General features: G+C 41.0%; 2 protein-coding genes across 2 annotated transcripts in view; one reads left to right on the top strand and one right to left on the bottom strand.

The window, feature by feature from the left end:
• Window positions 1-14,380, top strand: part of apc2 (APC regulator of WNT signaling pathway 2) — a 46,128-nt gene extending 31,748 nt beyond the window's left edge. The window contains exons 8-14 of the mRNA XM_080882138.1: window positions 1,835-1,933; window positions 2,077-2,482; window positions 2,795-2,893; window positions 3,541-3,680; window positions 3,991-4,185; window positions 4,377-4,591; window positions 5,192-14,380. Of these exons, the coding sequence (XP_080738264.1) occupies window positions 1,835-1,933; window positions 2,077-2,482; window positions 2,795-2,893; window positions 3,541-3,680; window positions 3,991-4,185; window positions 4,377-4,591; window positions 5,192-10,703 (6,666 nt within the window). The 3' untranslated portion in view covers window positions 10,704-14,380. The remainder of the gene's footprint in view (window positions 1-1,834; window positions 1,934-2,076; window positions 2,483-2,794; window positions 2,894-3,540; window positions 3,681-3,990; window positions 4,186-4,376; window positions 4,592-5,191) is intronic.
• Window positions 14,376-18,331, bottom strand: cUnh19orf25 (chromosome Un C19orf25 homolog). Its single transcript, XM_080882140.1, has 3 exons — window positions 18,144-18,331; window positions 17,431-17,615; window positions 14,376-15,151 (listed from the first exon to the last, which is right to left on the bottom strand). Exons 2-3 carry the CDS (start codon window positions 17,570-17,572, stop codon window positions 14,970-14,972), a joined length of 324 nt encoding a protein of 107 aa, XP_080738266.1. The 5' UTR covers window positions 17,573-17,615; window positions 18,144-18,331; the 3' UTR covers window positions 14,376-14,969.
• Between the last annotated feature and the right edge of the window lie 1,869 nt (window positions 18,332-20,200).

The raw sequence follows: 20,200 nt of genomic DNA, 5'->3' as shown, positions 1-20,200 counted from the left end.
CACACACACACACACACACACACACACACACACACACACACACACACACACACACACACCTCTTTGTCTGTAGACAGTCTTTGGCTCACACATCACACCCCTAGGCGTTACCATGGTGATGGGATGAAAGGGGGGGGGTCTTTGATGGGAGTCTCTGAAGGTTTCAGTCTGTGAATCCAAATGAAGCTGTGTGTTTGTGAGTGGATGTCTATCTGTGTGAGGACCAGTGTGAGGTTTAGACCTGGTGAGGAGGGTCTGGTTTTCACTGCTGGACAGACCTTCAGCGGACTCAGGTGTGAAGGGTCAGACCTGGTTTTAGGGTTCATGCTCTGGTTTAGGGGAAGCTCTTAGGAAATAAAGGTCCTCACAAAGAAATTAGAACAAATGGATGCAAGAAGATTGTGATACGGGCTCTTAAATGAACATTTCACAGTAAAGACATCAAAGATCCTACATCATCCACATGTCCTCTGTCTAGTGTTTCCTAAGAAATCTCACTATAAATTCTGCAGATGTGTAGAATATTTTAATCGGTTCGTAGAGCATTAATAATAGAGTTTGACATTGATACACTGGCCGATATTCAGCCCATTCTGCTCATCTCTGTCTTGCAAATCTTTTAATTCTTGGACTCTACTAGAGTAGCTTTGCATGATTCAAGGTTCAAAATAATCCTTATTTAGCTCTACTGAGCTTACTGCAGCCCTTCAGTTCATTCCCTGTCTGAAACCAGCTGTTTTAGCTCCTCCTCCTTTAAGGCCAACCTCCATGTCATACAGCTTGGCTGCTCCACATAAACACGAGGTTTGAATAGCAGGGTCTTACACAAATGGCTTTTCTTATTATAACATTCATGTTAGCCTAATGACTAATCCTGAACACATCAGCATGTGTCAGCAGCTTATTTAAACCATATATTAACATTTACAGCCCACCGTGTGCCTGTAATTGGTAAATGTATTTTTCCAAGAAGAGGGGTGACGAGTTGCTCTATTTATTTAGAAGACACACTCGCTTTATTTGGAAAAACGCAGGAAAACAGATAAAGCCCAGATGTCTCAGTTTTACAGAAGCTTTCACTTGTGGATCTGTTGACAGCGTGAACTTTGTCTCAAAACCCCACATGGGGATGTGATGTGATTTGTGCATATCAGGCGATTCGTGCACACGTTGTTAAGGTTCTGTAAGTGAGCAAGAGGGATTTTACCTTTTTAGACATTTGTATGCACAGAAAACATTTTGAAAGAGAAAATTATCTGACTTGTGAAGATGAATTTATAAATTATAAATGATCAGCATTTATTCAGGTTTGGGTATATGCATTTGTAAAATAGTTTTACATGTGTTCATATTGCTTTATATTTTTGTGTGAATTGAAACACGCACTTATGAATCTTTGTGTACATTTGTGGATCATACCAAACGCATTTGTAACATTTTTGAGACAAATTTTTCTTCATATGAAACAACGATCAATGTGTCCACACCAAGATGATTATTATAAATAACTTAAATTAAAATTAAATGTATACAAATATTTACTGTACATGAATAAAAATGTGAAATTATCACCTGCAGATTTATCACCTGCTTCCATGTTTATTGTAGTACCTGTTCTGAACAGGTTTGTTTGAGGTAAACATCTCCCATAATGTTAATGATAAAAATAAAACTGAACTGAAAATATAATTTATTTTTTCTAAATAATGATAAAGGAAATTAATTTAAAAAATCAAAAAGTATAGCTGTATATGCGAAAGGTGGAGATCAGACTAGAAGTAGGTCAAAGATACCATCTTTATGCATTTTTCTTCTTCTGTCTTTCTGTGTGCAGCTCTCTGGTGCCGAGAAGCCCCCTGCTGGAGAACCAGAGAACAGCAGCTCATCATCAGCCACAGCAGCAGGAACAGAAGCTGCAGACGGTGGTAGCAAGGTAACAACACACCAAAAACTCAATTAATGTCTACAACATTGTACTTATAGAGTGAAACTTACAAAAGCGTACCCTGTCATTGTATAGTTTGTAACTATGGCTGGTGGAAGTGGATAAGATCGTTACTGATGTTTCCTCCGCAGGTGGAGATGGTCTTCTGGTTGCTCTCCATGCTGGCTAACAGAGATAAGGAGGAGATGTCCCGGACTCTACTGGCTCTCTCCAGCTCTCAGGACAGCTGCATTGCCATGAGAAAGTCTGGCTGCGTCCCCCTTCTGGTCCAGATTCTGCATGAAGGCCCGGACGGAGGCAGCGGTCCTGGTGAGACAGCAGCGGGTGGTACCACAACAGGCTGCAGCCGTGAGGCCAGGTCCAGAGCAAGCGCTGCCCTCCACAACATCATTTACTCACAGCAGGATGAGGGCCAAGCCCGCCGGGAGATGAAGGTCCTGCACATGCTGGAGCAGATCCGGACCTACTGCGACAGTGGCTGGGACTGGATCGAGAGCCACGCCGGGACACCTTCACCAGGGGGAACCAGAACCACAGGTGAGCCATGTTTAAAAAAACAAACAAAAAAAACCTGAACATCAGAACCCGAGCAAAAAAACATAACGGGGTTCACTAACTGGTGGGTGACATCACAACACCTACATCCATCTTTTGTACAGTTAAAGATAAACAAACTTACATGTTACATTAGTTGTATCCTACAGTAGAGGACAAAAATCTATAAATCTATAGATACAGACAAAACCACCAGTGATCCAAGTTCCAGTAAATCTGATGAAACCAAAACGACATGTTCAAAATAACGCAAACTTATGTGGATTAAGTTAAACATCTTGTTTTTCTCCACAGATATCCCTGAACCCGTGGACCCTCAAATCTGTCAGGCCATGTGCGCCATCATGAAGCTCTCCTTCGAAGAGGAGTTTCGACGAGCCATGAACGAATTAGGTTTGTTTGACACCAAAGGACCAGTTTGCAGTTTCTTTGACGCGTTCGTTTTTATGCCCGATTGCACTTATACAGTGAAAGTATCAGTTATTTCCTGTAATGCATAGATTTGATATTTGATCTGTTTTATTTTTAATGTGTTTTTCAGCTATTTCAATTCAATTTAATTCAATTTTATTTATACAGCACCAAATCACAACAATAGTCACCTCAGGGCGCTTTATATTGTAAGGTAGACCCTACAATAATACATACAGAGAGAAACTCAACATATGACCCCCTATGATTTTTTTATTATTCAATTTTGGAATTTATTTTACAATTACCACAAAATATTTATATTTTAAATAGCAAACATATTTAATAAAGCCATGGAATATAAATTCTGTTTTATGTCTCATCATTGGGGGAGTCACAGTAGAGCAGTGGCTGTCGCGTGGCAAAAGTAATAAAAGACGTTAAGACAAAGTAAAGGTTAGAAGGAGTTTTGGAAGAATTTAAGATTTGAATTTGGGCCAAAGTTTGGGAATGACTCCAGTAAAGTATCAAGTTTAAAAATACTTTGGTTTATCTTTGCTACAACAGAGCTTTGATTTGTAGTATGTGTTTCGGTATTTTCACATGAGTTTGTTTTTTATTTCTTTCAGGCGGTCTGCAGGTGGTGGCAGATCTGATCCACCTGGACCAGGAAATGTACGGCATGCAGAACGACCCCATCAACATGGCTTTGCGTCGCTATGCAGGGATGGCTTTGACCAATCTCACCTTCGGGGATGTCGTCAACAAGGTACAGAAAGGCACTGTGAGGAGGTTAACTGACAGCAGTGCAACAATAGCAGCACCCCACTCACACCTGCACTCCCTTAATCTGCCTTTTTCAGAATGATCACTTTAATTTAAAAGTCCCAACAGAAGTCTGATCAGGACAGATAGTTTTGCTGTCAACACAATAAATAAATAAATCTTAAATTTTCTTTTTAATTTATTATTTTCTCTGATCATTTTTACTTGCTTTACTTTGACAGTAGCATCATTTAAATCTGGCTCAGCCCTTTTTACTGATCCACTACAGTAATACATTCATTTTACTCCTGCAGGCCACTCTGTGTTCGAAGAAGAGCTGTCTCCAGGCTTTGGTGGCCCAGCTGGCCTCCGACAGTGAGGAGCTCCATCAGGTGGTCTCCAGTATCCTGAGGAACTTGTCCTGGAGGGCTGACATCAGCAGTAAGAAAGTCCTCCGAGACATCGGCTGTGTGTCTGCACTGATGACCTGCGCGCTGCAGGCCACCAAGGTAATGAAAACAAATCTCCCCCCAGAGAAGGAGAAGCTTTTATTTTGGAAGATCATAGAGAATAATCTGGAGGAACAGAATGAAACAGAATTTATTACAACTTTTAAAGTTTAAGCTTTTTTCTTTTTGTTTTTTACCATTTTTCCTTGTCATACCTAAGAAACCTGTTTTTGTGTTTTTTGGTTCTGCAGGAGTCAACGTTGAAGAGTCTTCTGAGCGCTCTGTGGAACCTGTCCGCTCACAGTATCGACAACAAGGTAGCAATCTGTTCAGTGGATGGCGCTTTGGGCTTCCTGGTCAGCACACTGACGTATCGCTGTCAGACCAACTCACTTGCCATCATCGAGAGCGGCGGAGGAATCCTTCGAAATGTGTCCAGTCTGGTTGCCACACGAGAAGACTATAGGTGTGCTCATGAGACTCAGAGGTTTCACCCTCATCTAACGTTCCCAGACAACAATTATTTCCATCCATGTTCATGATAAACGTTTCATGTAAAAACTTTAAACATGAGCATATGTACAAGTAATCCCAGTGAGCTAATTGCTTAGACTTCAGACTGCTCTCAGTGCTCAGGTTAACACTTTTTTTATTCATGGATCTGTATGATGTCACAGAGGAGCTGGCACAGAAGCCGCAGCAACAGGATATTAATAAATTATGCAGATTTTCCCCTAAAAACGGGGCTCTATTGTAATTCGATTTCTATTCACTGTTTTTTTTAGATCCCTTCCTCCTATTCCTGTATTATATTAAAATAAATTTGAAGACATTTGTAGAAAAAAGTATCAGATTTTATTCAGACATTGTTGTATTACATTACGATGATGCATTAGAAAGGAGATACAATGTGATGTTCACCAGATATATGATCAGAAACCATACAGTAGTATAAAATAACATAATCTGAACTAAACATAAAAACCTACAACTACAAAAGAGGGATTTTTCAGTTGTATATAGCAAAGTTATTAAAGTGCCTTCTACATTCTTTCTTTCTTCGCAGGCAAATCCTCAGGGACCACAACTGCCTCCAGACTCTGCTGCAGCACCTGCGCTCCCACAGCCTGACCATAGTAAGCAACGCCTGCGGGACTCTTTGGAACCTTTCGGCCAGAAGCCCAAAAGACCAGGAGCTGCTGTGGGACCTCGGGGCAGTTAGCATGCTGCGCAATCTTATCCACTCCAAGCACAAGATGATAGCCATGGGCAGCGCTGCAGCTTTAAGGAACCTCCTAACCAATCGACCACTTAAATATAAGGACACTGCGGTTGTATCCCCCGGGTCTTGCATGCCCTCACTCTACATGAGGAAGCAGAAAGCTCTGGAGGCAGAGTTGGATGCCAAACATCTCGCAGAAACCTTTGATACCCTTGAGAAACAGAGCCCCAAACACCTGACCCTCAACAAGCCACTACGTTACATCGAGAGTTTGGCAAAGGATTACGCATCTGATTCCGGTTGTTTTGATGATGATGAGGCTCCAAACATCTCAAGTAGCCTGGACACTGGGAGTTTCTCCATGCTGTCCATGTTTCTCACCAACTCTAACCTCCTGCAAAACCAGCTTCGCAAGAGGGATAGTGAGCCTGAGCGAGATGTAGACCCGCCTCAGACTGTCGAGAAGAAACATGCTTCTCCTGATGATGTGGTCTCTGCTGCTGCAGAGAAGCTAGCAGAAAAGATCACCAACACAGTTGCCAAGATTGACAGGTTAGTGGAGGACATCACCATGCACACATCCTCAGAGGACAGTTTAAGCCTAAGCTCTGAGGACCACCTGGCAGACTGGCCTTATGGACTGGATGAACTCAATGAAGCCCGGGCAAAGTCATGTTCCCCCTGCCGTCTCTCTGATACAAGCAGCTTAGCCCACAGGGAGCGGCTCAGCAGAGCCCATGCCCTCTTGCGCCTCAAAACTGCCCATACTAGTGTATCAACAGATAGTCTGAACAGCGGCAGCACCAGTGATGGATACTGCGGAAGCAAAGACCAGATGCGCCCTTCACCAAAAGCTCTAATGATGCAACAGCAACGACCCAATCAGCTCGACCTGAAAGTGGCCCATCAAGAGTATATTAATGTAGGACCTGCTGCCCTGATTGAGAGTAGCCAGCAAGAAATTCCAGAGAGAGATTCTGCTGAAAACAAAAATGTAAAAGTTCTAGAGCTCAGCAATGCAAACACAGAAAAGAACCAAGATCCACCTGTACAAACACCAGTTAGTGCATCCACTAAAGTGTCCTCTGATGTCAGCATGACTTCAATAAAACTTTCTCCTACTTATCAACAGGTCCCTCTCATTCAGAGTGTAGCCAAATTTGGTGTAGCAAAGACTGCTATCAATGTCCAGGCTGCCCAAGCAATGAGGCGGCAAGCATGGGTACCTACTGTGATGACAGGAGGGAGTATTGCAAAATTTTCTCCAATCACTTCAACCCGAAGCCCAACCATCGGAACGATGGAGACAGTCCAGAAATATTCTGTGGAAAATACCCCAATCTGCTTCTCTCGCTGTAGCTCGCTGTCCTCCCTCTCCTCAGGCGATGGAGCTCTGGATGGGCAAAGTGAAAATGAACTGGAAAGTGACTCATCATTAGAAATAATTGAAGTGGAAGATGGAGAAATGGTGAAGAGAGTTGAAGAGGATGAAACCTTGGAGGATCTGAGTGACAGTCAACTGCTAATGACTGATTCAAAAACCTTCCCAAGCAAAGAGACAAATCCCATTGAGATCCCCTGTCCAGCCAAAAGGGAAAAAGTGTTCCTAAGAGGAGCTTCACCTGCCATACTTGAAGACCGATCACCTTCTAGTTCATCTGAGAACTACATCCATGAGACACCCCTGGTAATGAGTCGCTGTAGCTCGGTCAGTTCACTGGGTAGCTTTGAGTCTCCTTCCATTGCCAGCTCAATTCAGAGTGATCCATGCAGTGAAATGATTGATGGAACAATAAGCCCAAGTGATCTTCCTGATAGCCCAGGGCAAACCATGCCTCCCAGTCGAAGTAAAACTCCATGTTGTGTTGAGCCCAATGGGCCAGAAACACAGATGACAGGAATAGCAGGGCAATGGGAAAGCAGTCTGCGGAAGTTCATGGAGATTGCAGACTCTAAGGAGAGGTTTAACCTTCCTCCTGATTTGGACACAATGATCTACTTTACTGTGGAAAAACCCACCGAGAACTTCTCTTGTGCTTCCAGTTTAAGTGCTCTACCTCTACACGAGCACTACATACAGAAAGATGTAGAGCTCAAATTAACTCCCCTGCTCCAGCAAAACGACAACCCTGAGGATGATGAGCAAGGACATGACAATGGGGAGCGATACAGTGAGGGCAATTCAGATGATGACATAGAAATCTTAAAGGAATGCATCAACTCAGCAATGCCATCAAAGTTGAGAAAAGTAAAACCTTGCCTGATGACCACGATCCCTCCTCATATTCTGAACTCCCAGGGCCGAAAACCAATTCATCTTCCAGTTTACATGATGCTCCCAAATGGCAAAACCCAAATGTGTCCCGGGAGAAGAATTGTCATCCCTCAAAAAGACTTAAAATTTGATGATTCATCTTTTACTGATTCAGCAGAAGGAACACCTGTCAACTTCTCAAGCACGACATCTTTGAGTGATGAAACACTGCAATATCCAGTGAGGGAGAGGGGGGCTAAAGACTGCACAGCTAAAGGGATGAACAAACAGAACGATGAGGCAAAGAGGATTGAAGACTTGCGAATATTCTCACATTTCCACAAACCCAACCGGATGAACTACTCACCTGAGATACAAATGAGCAGAACAACCAGACATGTCGTTCCCACTCAGAAGGTGCTGATGCAGAGCAAAGAGGTAGCTGATAGAGTGGCAAACCAAAAAAATCGTGAACAGTCTCCTAAACAACAAAGAAGGAGACAAGATCAAGGCCCCATCAGAAAACTGGAACTGCCTGTCATTAAGCAAAACACAGAAAGTAACATCAATATGGGTTCACAAAAAGGAAATAAAATGTACCGACAACCAACATTGTCTTCAGAGGACAGCAACAGCTTCTATGACAATGACAATGAGGTCATGAATCGAAAACATTTCAGAGAACCATGCAAAAGCAATCTTTCCCGAAGCATGACAAATATTGGCCAGTCAGATAATTCCCAAGCAAAGTCCAGAGGGTTTCACAGGATAAAACAGAATCTGATAAAAGATGAATCAATGGCTTGTTATTCACTCAGCTCCTCTCTCAGTTCACTGAGTGATGCTGAATATGATGATCATAAATCAAAAGCCCAACAAATATGGTACAAGAACAGACACAATAAAGCAGTGAACATAGTACAGCAAACAAAGCCAGTGAACATTCACTGCCAATACGAAGAGCAAAGCTCGCCAAGCTCTGTCAGCATGGATTCAGAGGACGATCTCCTTCAAAAGTGCATAACATCTGCCATGCCCAAACAGAGAAGGAAGTTGGCTGCCAGGAAAAAGAAAGCAGAAAATACTCAAAAACAAAAACACAAGGTTTCTGGTGGGTGGGACGTGGATGAGGAAATAGATAGTGATGACATGGCATGGGATAAAGAGTCAGACCTCAATAGTGTTGAATGGAGAGCCATACAAGAAGGTGCTAACTGTGTGGTCACTGGACTACAAGCTTCAAAGTCTCAAGACCCGTCCTCTGAAGAGACTGAGTCGGTCCTGTCATTCATGTCAACATCCAGCTTTACACCCAAAGAAAGAAAGTTTGCTAAGGACAAAAAGGCAAATAAACCTTTAGACTTTGCACAGCGCAAGCCAGTTCCAAACTTACCAGTGGTTTTCAGAGGCAGGACAGTGATTTATACACCGAAAAAAGAGACGGCTCCATCACAAAGACCACCTCCCAGAAAAGTACCAACCAAAACAGATGCTCCAAAGAATCCAAACCTAGCGCAGCACAGATCAAAGAGCCTTCACCGGCTAGGCCACCCCCAGGATATGGAACTGTCTTTGCCAAAGAGGAGCTCTACCCCACCTCCAAGAATACCAAAAAGTTCATCTTCTGGATCATCGCAGAGCTCAACACCATCCAAACAGTCACAGAAGAAGATAACTTCTCCAGCTCAGACTAACAAATCCATCCAGAAAAAGAATGCTACACCAGCTAGTAGCCCACCAGCTACTAGTCCTCCTGAAAGAAAAGGACGCTCTCCTGTTGTGAATCAAAATGAGAAATCCCCACCACCTAAAACTCAAAAGTCTCCTGTCCGAATTCCTTTCATGCAAAATTCTGTCAGGCAACCCAGACCATTGTCCCCACTGGTAACAAACCAAACAACTGGTAGACAAACAAATCAGGTCAATGGGAAAAGGGTGGTACCAGCAAATCGGTTTGATCTCGTTAGGATGACTTCTGTCCATTCAAGTGGCAGTGAGTCTGATCGCAATGGATTCTTGAGACAGCTAACTTTCATTAAGGAATCAAAGACCATGTTGAGACGTGACAGCTCTGCTCGCAATACACCAGGATCTCAGAATGGATCACCTCGCAGAGCAGTTCCTGGAGCTTCAGCTGTCTTCTTGTGCTCATCCCGATGTCAGGAACTTAAGGCTGCTGTGCAACCCCCAAGAAGGGTGCAAGTAAAAGATCCAGATCAAAAACAACAAATCCAGAGGCCAAACACCGGCCTTCACAAGCAGACAGCAACTCTATCAAGAGCAACATCCAGTGAAAGGGACCTATCTTCAAGACGCTCAGCTAGGAGAACAAGCTCTGAAAGCCCCTGCAGGGTGGCTCAGCGAAATGGACCTGGAAGACTTTCTGGACTCAGGCAGCAGCAAGACAAGGACACCTTTAAACGTCATGCCTCATCACCAAGCATAAACATACTGAGCCGAGTGACCAGTCGTTCTTCCCTCCGCTCCTCTTCATCTGATTCAAGTGGAAGAGCGAAGAGTGAGGATGATACCAAGAAGAAAGGGCAGAGGTCCGCATCTCGTCTAAAAGATGGAGTTACCTGGAGGAGGATCAGGGATGAAGATGTACCTCAAATCTTGAAGAGTACTCTGCCAGCAAATGCATTACCTCTGGTGCCTTCTCCTGATGGAGAAAAGCCAAAGCCACCAGCTCTTCCAGGAAAACTGCCAACCATTCTACTTGCATCCCGCAAGACAAGTGATGCAACCGTCCAGACAGAAGATTTATCAAATAACAAGACCAACTCAAGTACCTCACCTACAGTCGAAACAGCTCCAGTGATCTCTGAGGAAGTAGCAAGACTGGCCCTCCTCAGAAAGATTAGTGCCACCTCTGGGAGTAACCTCCAGGAAGGAGATTCCGAAGGCTCTCTGAGGAGCACCATCTCCACTGGAACAGCAGATAGCCACATGGGTGGAGTTGTGACTTTCCGACAGGGATCCCCAAGCAAGGCTGCACGAGTCACTCCATTTAATTACATCCCCAGCCCCATGACATGCTGTCTACAAGACAGCCAGAACCAAGTAGGGACAATAATTGAGAAGTCAGGGGGGAAAAAGTGAGCCATGGGGTATTTGGTGGATTATTGGTTGATACAGATGACCCAGCACTCAGATGGACAGATGAGGAGTGTGCTGGTCCCCATACCTCGGGTATTGACCCTTATTTAAACCATTCACTGGAATCAAAGTTTTTCTCTGAGCAATTGATTATGGCTTCCTTCTACCATTCATACAAAGTTGGATGTATGCATTGAGGCAAGTTTGACCTGAACAAACCACCAATAACTGTCAGTTATTGCACTTCTAAGGAAAATCTCACATGAAGAGAACGTGCATTTTTGTACTCCTTTTTTTTGTATTTGTAGAATAATCATTGCCTAGTAGAAATTAGAAATTTCAGCACGTATATCATCAGTCTCTTGGACACAATCGATTAAAAAGACCAATATTATGCAAACTTTTGAATGATCACTTGGTTGGACTTCTACATAAAAAGGTTCAAACTGTGGCAGACTGTTGACAGACTCTTACTGACATAAATACACTAACATGTAAAGTATTTTTTACATAAATACATCATCGCTTGGAGTCCTCCTTCCATGCTCAGCTGAATATGATGTTAGCCTTTCCTGTTACATACAGAGCCCAGTAGGTTTTCCACATTTCCGAGGAAACCAGTTGCTCAAATGCACTTTTTTCCCCCAAATCGCTGTTCTCGATCAATATTACACTTGTATTTCTGTGAATTTTCCTATTTTATTAATTTCCTGATGTGTGTATACACTTTGTGGATGTTTTTTGAAAACTCAACGCATTGTTGTCTTTTCAAAGGCATCCTTTGTAATGCGTTAAATGATAAAAATGTAACTAGTACAAAACTGAAAAATCTGGATACCAAAATGAAAGTGAAAATGAATATGTTGAGGTTTTGGGCGTGCTTACTTGACAACATGAATATACAAGGTGTGATCAAAAAGTTACTTTTAAAAAGGTCCAAAAAGAATTCACAAACCTTTCCTGATTTACAATTGGTCAGTCTCACATTCATGGTCATCATTTTTAGATCTCTCTAAAAGTCCTGCTTTTTGATGCACAACATTTCAAGTCATTTCCACTGAATGTTCTCACCAAGTGCACGAGGACAGGACTTCCACATAATCATTCAAATAAAGCCACATTAGACGCTATCTGGACATGCCCAAAAAGATGAGCTTGGACAGAAAGTCAGAAGTGTAAATCGAAATGATTTTCTTGGTCCTATTCTCAGAACTTCTTGTTCACACCTTAAAAATCCACCAAACATATTTTTGTCCAGTCTTGCACAACAGCTATACCACACATTTTCGGATTTTTTTTACATTAACACAAAGGTGATAATTATGTTTATTTCAAGTGAAATGTTGGTTAATCTTCCTAACATTTTGTCCATTCGCTTAGAGGGGCAAAATATAAGAACTATCCATTATGACCTTGACAGTGAACAATACCATTAACACCTTTCTGACAATCTATTAGCATCATAAAAGCAGACATCATGCCGCAGCTGTCGAGTCAGATTGCACATGTGTTTAGTGAATGTCTGAATGTATATTGCTATACAAAACTTTTACTCTACAGCAATGAATTATAGCAGTTTAAATTGAGCATTTCCATAAAACAGTTCTACTCTGTCATTTGAAAATTGCAATGACCCAAACATGCAGAAATATTACAGCATCTTCCACAGAAAGCATCAGCAGATTCTGAACGATTTCACTCTTTCCAGTTCTCTTAATGTGTCTTAATCAGTATTGTAAATATGCAGATATACTACAGCTCCGTGGTGGGTAGAAGAGCCTTGGTGTCGCTCCCTGACAGCATGCTAATATATTCACTGACTGTATACACACACCTGTTAACATTGTGGACACTGAATAATATTCAGTGTTAATATACTCTCCAAAGCCCGACAACAGCGTTACCTGCCATCTGTATTGTTGTGCTGCAAAAACCTATAAAGATATAAGCTGTCAGCATAGATGAGCAAAGCGACTCCATGCCTCTGACGTTGTGTTTGCTACTAGATTCAGGTACTGTTTGCTACTTCACTGATGGTCGGGCTTTGAGTGGACAGACGTGCGTTCTCACAGAAGTCATCTTCTGGAAGTCTTTATAATGTGTTAATATCCGCTTAACTGTATTGCTGTAAAAGTAGTGATAGGTGGAAAATACAAAGACGATGAATATTCTCTGTAATTGTACCATCACTCTTTCATGTGTGCCCGCTGAGCTGAATGGGATGAAAGTTAGTCTACGTTAAGGGGGCCGGTAATTTAAAAAAACATAATTCCTTACTGTGTTCTCAAAGCATGTTTCAATAAAACCCAAGAAGCTTCCGAATGCAATCCTTTCAAGTCCCAACACCAATTTAAAGTTTTAAAAGTGATTCACTACAGAAATCTATCTCTTGAGTGTCAAACACGATTGGATTTTGTGCAAAGCTCTGGAAGAAGTAACTGAAAACATCTGCAGAACACTGCGCACATGATTACAGTAGTGTGGTTCAACAAAGCTGAGAAAGTCACAGTGTTTTAGTCTTTTAAACTGTTAGGAGAGCAGTTAAGAGGTGCAGCTGTTTGCTACTTTATCACTTAGCAAACCAGAAAAATCAAATAACCTGTTAAATCCTTAGCTTGACATATTCCCCATGAAAAAGCAAAGGAAGAAAAGTCACATCAATAAGATGTAAAAAAAATTACCTGTTCTGACATAACATTTAATCTTCATTTGATATTTTTCACTCTTTTATGATGTAGACCTAACAAGTAATTGAGTAAATAAGTAGAATATTAATCAATAATAAATCGGTTAAAAAAAGAAATCTGATCTGAGCTTTCCTAACCAGGGAAAAATATTCAAACATAATGATTAAAATATTTCTGAACATCCAGTGAAAACCTTTTGAGCTTGTAACTGTAGACCTGAGAGGAAACTAGCTGAGTGTTTGACACTCAAAAGACAGATTTAGGGTGCAGAATCACATTAGCAGCCCCATCCAGACTGAATGAGGTGTGAACAAGATGAGCAGGGAGACAAATACCATCTGAGTCTCTGCTGGTGCCTTGTTTATGCGTGACTGGAGACAAGTTTAATGCAGGTCTGAACCTAACTGTGAACTTGGTCGAAGCATCGTGAGCATGAACAAGGCTCCAGAGGTATCATGGTAACGTGCAAAACAGACGTATGTCATTTTAAATGTCTTCATTCAATAAAAAGTGATGTGTTTCCTTAAACAGCTGTGTCGACGTTCTGTCCAGTCAGGGGTGTCCACACCGCCGGAGTCGTAACAAGTAGTAATTTGCTTTGAGCAAATGTCAGGTTTCACTGGTTAGTGTGTCTTTATAGCCGGTAGGAGCTTTCTTATACGGATTTCACTTTATTTGGACCCAACACTAAAATGTTCTGGTAAAGTGCTGCCCTCTTCTGATGGCAGTTTTATTGCATACAAAATGTAACTTGTAAACAAAATCTCCCAAACTATGTATTAAAAAAGTATGGTTACACTGTGAAAAGCAGCAATTTTCCAAAGATGATTAAAAGCTTAATGCGTTTTATAAAAAATAACTCTGAGCAAATGATATTCAAACAACAGCTTCTTCATAAAAAATGACTTTCAAAGTCAAATGTCAAACATACATCATCTCTAAATACAACCATTAATTTTTTTTTAACTTTATTTGGGGGGGGGGGGGGGGGGGGGGGTGTTTACGGCCTTCTTTTTCTTGATTTTGAATTAAAGCCTTAATGACCTACAGGAACCCGTAGAAACAACAAACTGGCAGTAAATGTAATTTGGGCAGCAATTCTTAAGACAAGGTGCTTTCTTGCTTTCTTTAAGATACCGATTAACCAAACAACTCTGATCATTTTATTTTCCCCTTTACAGTATGTAATCTGGCACTTTTGCTTGATCCATTACATCAACATTTATTTCAATCTGAGTTAACATACAACTGGAAAAATGTGAAATATTAAACTGCTACATGACAGACATTAACTATACTAATTATAATTTAGTAATGATTGACATCAAACTCTTCATGTTGCTTCACATTTAAAGCTTTGCTCAGCATCAGACTTATTGTGAAGTAGTCTTGATCTCCAACAATCCTTAGGTATACAAAATCATGTACTTCTGCTCTAGGGTTAGAGGTCAGCTAGTGCTGTGCGCCTGACGCAGTGGCACCAGCGCAGGTTTGTGCCAAGTCAGTGAGTTTGAGAAGACTTCAGTGAAACCGAGCCAGACCACGAATGACAAGGAGAGTCTGTCCAACAGGGAAGGTCAAATCAGAGCTGTTGACTTCTGATTTCTTCCACCTCTCTGTCTGCCTGCTCTCCTGCTGCTTTCAGCTCTACCCTCTGCTGCACCAGCCGGTCCCGAGCCTCCTGCAGCTCCTTGTTCAGCTCCAGATATCGACGACACTTCTGGAACCGTAGCTCCACCTCGCTGTCTGCGGCACGGGGCACGTCTGAGGAGGAAACAGAGTAAACCTTGAGATTTCGATCAGTTTATATATCTGCTATAAAGCAGCAGCGTCGGATGAAGTTTGAAGCAAGAAATCTACAGTGTCCCTGAGAGGTCAAATACACGGCACCTTAGAAAAACACTACAAAAACACACTAACAGACCTTGAACACTGGGGGAGAGAGTAACATGACTAAACTAACAGTAAATGTGTTTCTACATTATTAGGAGTCATGCAATTAGCTGTATCTTTTTCTGCCTCAAAGATAGGGCGGCTCGATTATGGCAAAAATGATAATCACGATTATTTTCACTGAAATTGAGATCTCGATTATTTGACGATATTTATTTAACCCTTTAAGATCTACCATAGAACCAAGTCCGCCAGAGCTTATATTATTTTTTTACATGTTGTAGTGCCATTTGTGGGAGCATTTCAAGTTGCTATACAACTGTTATAGCCCATATTTTAATAATATGTATGCATTAAGTCCATAGTAATTACATTAATTGCAAAAAAGTGCAATAAACTACAAAAAAATTGAAAATCGTTTTTGGGTTTTTTACATATATTTCTACTTGGGGAAATTTAAGAGGTTTATCCCTCAAAACTTTAAATACAAAAAAGTTGCAAAAAATAGTTTACAACAACAGGAAATTTATTTTGAGTGTCTTCATAGTTTTATTTTGGAGATACACCAATTTTTATATACTGCAGGAAAAACAAAAAACAATCCTATGATGCAAATTTGCAAAGAAAACAGCAGGTGCATCAAAATAAACTATTTCCAGCAGTGCAGTTTGAGTTCTAAGCATCACAGCAACTATTCAGAAAAGTCAAACATGACCAGTATAGGCTTTTAAGGCCTACAAGTAAAAAACTACAATTTCCGCGAAAATGACGTCACTTCCGGTTTCGGCCAGGAAATGGCGACATGCGATAGTTCGCGCTGACTTCTGTTTTAATGTGTGAAGTGTTACGAACAGCTGGTCGGATCGGCAAAGCGTGTTTCTGGAATATTATGTTTTTGTTCCTGCAAGTGCTTTTTATGCAATTTTTGCAAAGATTTATGTGGAAGGAAACCGTGACCGAGGACAAGCTGATGGCATAAGATGTAAGTACAACTCCTCCGGTTTCATATGCAAAACAAAATATTGCGCTAGCTTACGTGGTTGCAGTGCTACTGGGATTTAAAAATAGTTACGCAAAACAGAGCGTGCTGCTCTGACCGGCTTTAAAGGGTTAACAATTACAATGTATTGAATAATGACTTTGAAAAATAATATAAAATAGTGTGCAACACCACTGAAGTTTTTTTTTACCTCTCTTTTCAACCAACAGCAGTCACTCTCCTCTCCAAATAACTTCTGCTTAGCTTTCCGAGCTTCCCTCGGGTCCTCTTAATCAGCGGTCTCCAACCTTTTTTGCGCCATGGACCGTTTATGCCCGACAATATTTTCATGGACCGGTGTTGTGCCAAAAAGTGATTGTCTGCCAAAAACTGATTTCCGGTATTTGCCAAAAAGCGATTGCTCATATTTAAAGTGCTATAAGTAACTTGTTGGGCTATAATATGTTAAACATATGTCAAATGCATCCCTTATGGATGACATAAAGACATAAAAATAAAGTTCTATCTTATCTTATCTTAATCGGCTCAGTCATTTTTAATGATCGTTGAAAGCCCAGATCGTAATCGTGATTAAAATTCGATTAATTGAGCAGCCCTACTCACAGATGAACTTCCTTTTAGCACGTTTCAGTCCAATCCTGTGCATGTACTGCTTTCTGTCACTTTTGCAGCCATTACATCACGTTATTGTCTCCCCAAAATCACTCCCATTGTGTTTTGTTGTCAAACCCAGCAAGTGCATGTGGCTGCCTGCTCGCCCACCGAGCCAAAGTGGCACCCCGTCAAACCACATTGCTTGACTTGGAGATTATAGTTTAAATCACTAAAATTGATTCAAACACAAAAGAGTAGATGACAACATCACACCACCCTACTTCAAATATGCTGAACTATTCAAAAATAATATAAAATGGTTTACTTTGTGGGTTTTTTCCTGACCAAGAAGCTACTTACAATGGCCAGTGAAATGACAATTTCTGCCCCTTATATTCATCATCAGTCGTGACAAAAGTGACTGTGGCTTCTGACATGCTGCTTTAATGAAAGATCCCAAACTTGCTCTTTCTCTGTCTCTCCTTCCCAGTGCTCCCAGTTTTAAAAGTTGCCACTCACTATCATCCCCACCCTATACACGTCCTTGTGGAGTCACCTTGTCCAGTCTTTTCTAGGATGCTGAAGATCGGGTCATCAGGAGCAGCTCTGTCGAGGTCTTCCAGGATCTGGTCCACGGTCGGGGGCTCAGGACGGCTGGGCAGCACCATCCGCTTCTTACTTTTAGAGCCAATATTCATTCTCCTACAGTTTGAACTCCAGCTGCTTGCATGCAACACAAACCTGACCCCGGGTAACAGAGTTTATTTAATGAGGTCCAAATCTGCTTCTCGTGTTCAACAGCAATTTTATCACCAAACTATTACTGTTTGTCTTTAAGCTCCATTTAGAAAAAAAGTGGAGGATCTTTCGCAAAATAAAAAGCGTTTTAAATATATTTCCAAACTGCTGCGTTCTTCTTCGCCAAGTCGGCTTAAAGCAAGTCATTCAAGAATTATCTAAATCATAAGAGTGTACTTTATGAACTTCATCCATTCCTTTCTCTTTATAGAGCCGAACACAGCAATGCTAGCGGCTAGCCTAATCACTGTAAAAACGATTTGCAGCTAAATGTAGAAAAAAAAATAAAACTGTAATTAACCGGTGGAATATTTTGAAGCCGAATTTTGGAAAAAATTCTGAAAATTGCTGAGAAGTATTTTTAACTACGACACATGCATTTATTTTAGCTGGATAGAGGTTCTATATTATTTCTGAATCTATGAAATAAGGGTTCGGCTGCATTAGGCGTAGCTGATGCACAGCACTTACCAGAGTTTGTCCTGGCTGGTGAAACCTTGCAGTGCGTCTCGACAGTCGTTCCCCGTCTTCACTGTTCGTTAACCCGGACTAAGGAGCACAAAAAAACAAGCTAATTCTGCTGATAATACGGCTAACATTAGCAAACAAACTTAAACCTACGCACGTCAGTACGCCGCCTGCCACGTCAGCACGTCGGACGCGTCACATGACAAGTCAGAAGCTAAAAACTCTTCTTCTGAATTTTGATGCCGGATTCACCATAAATTGTATGTAAAATTAATTCTCTGTCACAAACATTTTCCAGCAAGTCATTAAAGCCTTTGAAATTGTCCTTTTAAGAATGAATTTGAAAATAACGTAACAATACACGATTCAAACAGACTTGTGTGGAGAAAAAAGTGAACTGAAGAGAAGATCAGATCAAGAATCAGAGCTTGAATAATAAAATCACTTCAGTTCAGGTGTAGCATTTCCCATTTGGCTTTGCTCACAGTTTGCTTTAAAAAAAATGCCGGTAACATGTATTCTCTTATGACTGGAACAGTACCTCCTGACATGCAACCTCCTAAATGAGGAATCCAACCATGACGGGATGGACATATTTTAGCTTCACTGGGAAGGAGTTCTCATGTTGTTCACCTTCATACATGTGCAATAATTATATATGAATATTAACCAAACCAGCAGTTGTTCAGTACATTTGCTGAAAAATGTCAGAAACTGTTTAAACTGTTGCACATTCATTTTCTTTTGATAGAAGACGAATCAGTAAATCTGCTAGTTTGCAAAGAGTTTTTATAGTTTTTCCTGCATGCTTGGTAGGAGCTGGTGAGGAGAGTTGTGTTAAGAAAACGATGATCTTACTGTCATCATTAGCAGGGATGGGCAAGATTTTCAGATATTTGTAAAGACTTTCATAGGAAACCCTGAATGTTTGTTTTTTATCTTAAAGTACTGTATGTAATTTGTCTTTGTTTCCAGGATGTAATGTACCAGAAGGTGGCAGTAATGCACATAGAAACAATATGTGGGCAATATTTCAAAAATAAAAACAGAAGGTGCAATAAACTAAAGCATGTGTGACACAGTGAGGTTAGATTTTACTGTACGAACAGGAGAAACATGCAAAGCCAAGTACAGAGCCAACTGCTGCTGTTACAAAGTCAAGTGTGCAACTACTTACATAACAAATGATAAAAAAAAAAGGTCAAGTGCAAACTCCATCAGGTAAGCATGTCACAGTCTATCACAACAATGTGCAAACATGTGAACACATTAAAGAAGCCGTTTAGCTGAAGAGTGAAAATTGAATTATTCTGCACAGTTCTCATGTAAAGTGGATCTCATTTCCAGCTCCATGACTCTGCTTAGCTCACAATAGCACAAAAGCATTCATTTATCTCATTCATCTCAAATAGGAACAGGTCTACTACTCTAGTACACCTGTTTACTGTGATTATACAGTATTATCCAGGAACACATGACGTATTTCTTTGCACCCAAAGAATGTGAATATGACCTTCTGATTACTAGAGTACTGTCCATTTTTGCCTTGTTATGCTCATGATACACCTAAATAACAGATCTCCCTGGCAACACAAAAAAATTGTCATTTATTCTATGAGAAGAATAAAGAAGCTACTCATCTAAAGTCAAACTAGTAAAAAAAAATAAAAAAAATAAAGTCAAACTAGTCAGAGGGCAGAGCGAGTCACGAAGAGAAATAATTGGAATCCTTGGGCACCAAAAAAAGCAGTGCGGCAAGCGTTGTGCTAAACAGTAGATCCTGCAAATAAGACAAAACAGAAATCATTTCTGCTGAAGCCAGTTCATTCAAGTATTTGGAAAAATTTAAGTGCAGATGATGGAAAAAGTCTTTAGCTGCCCGGGTCTGAAAATAAATGATCACATCTGCAAAGACTTTGACAGACTCAGCTAAACAGTCCAGCCAGCTAGCAGTCCCATAGTTATGCTGCAAAAGTAGAATCCCCACAAACTTAGGTCAGACCAGCCTATAACAAAACCAACACTTAATTTTATTTCATAAAGAATCTTTAAATGTAAGG

This window comes from Rhamphochromis sp. 'chilingali' (assembly GCF_963969265.1).
Source record: "Rhamphochromis sp. 'chilingali' genome assembly, chromosome: 5".
Classification (NCBI taxonomy): Eukaryota; Metazoa; Chordata; class Actinopteri; order Cichliformes; family Cichlidae; genus Rhamphochromis; species Rhamphochromis sp. 'chilingali'.
The sequence above is the reverse complement of the archived record's forward strand: the minus strand, read 5'-3'. Positions and strand labels throughout refer to the sequence as shown.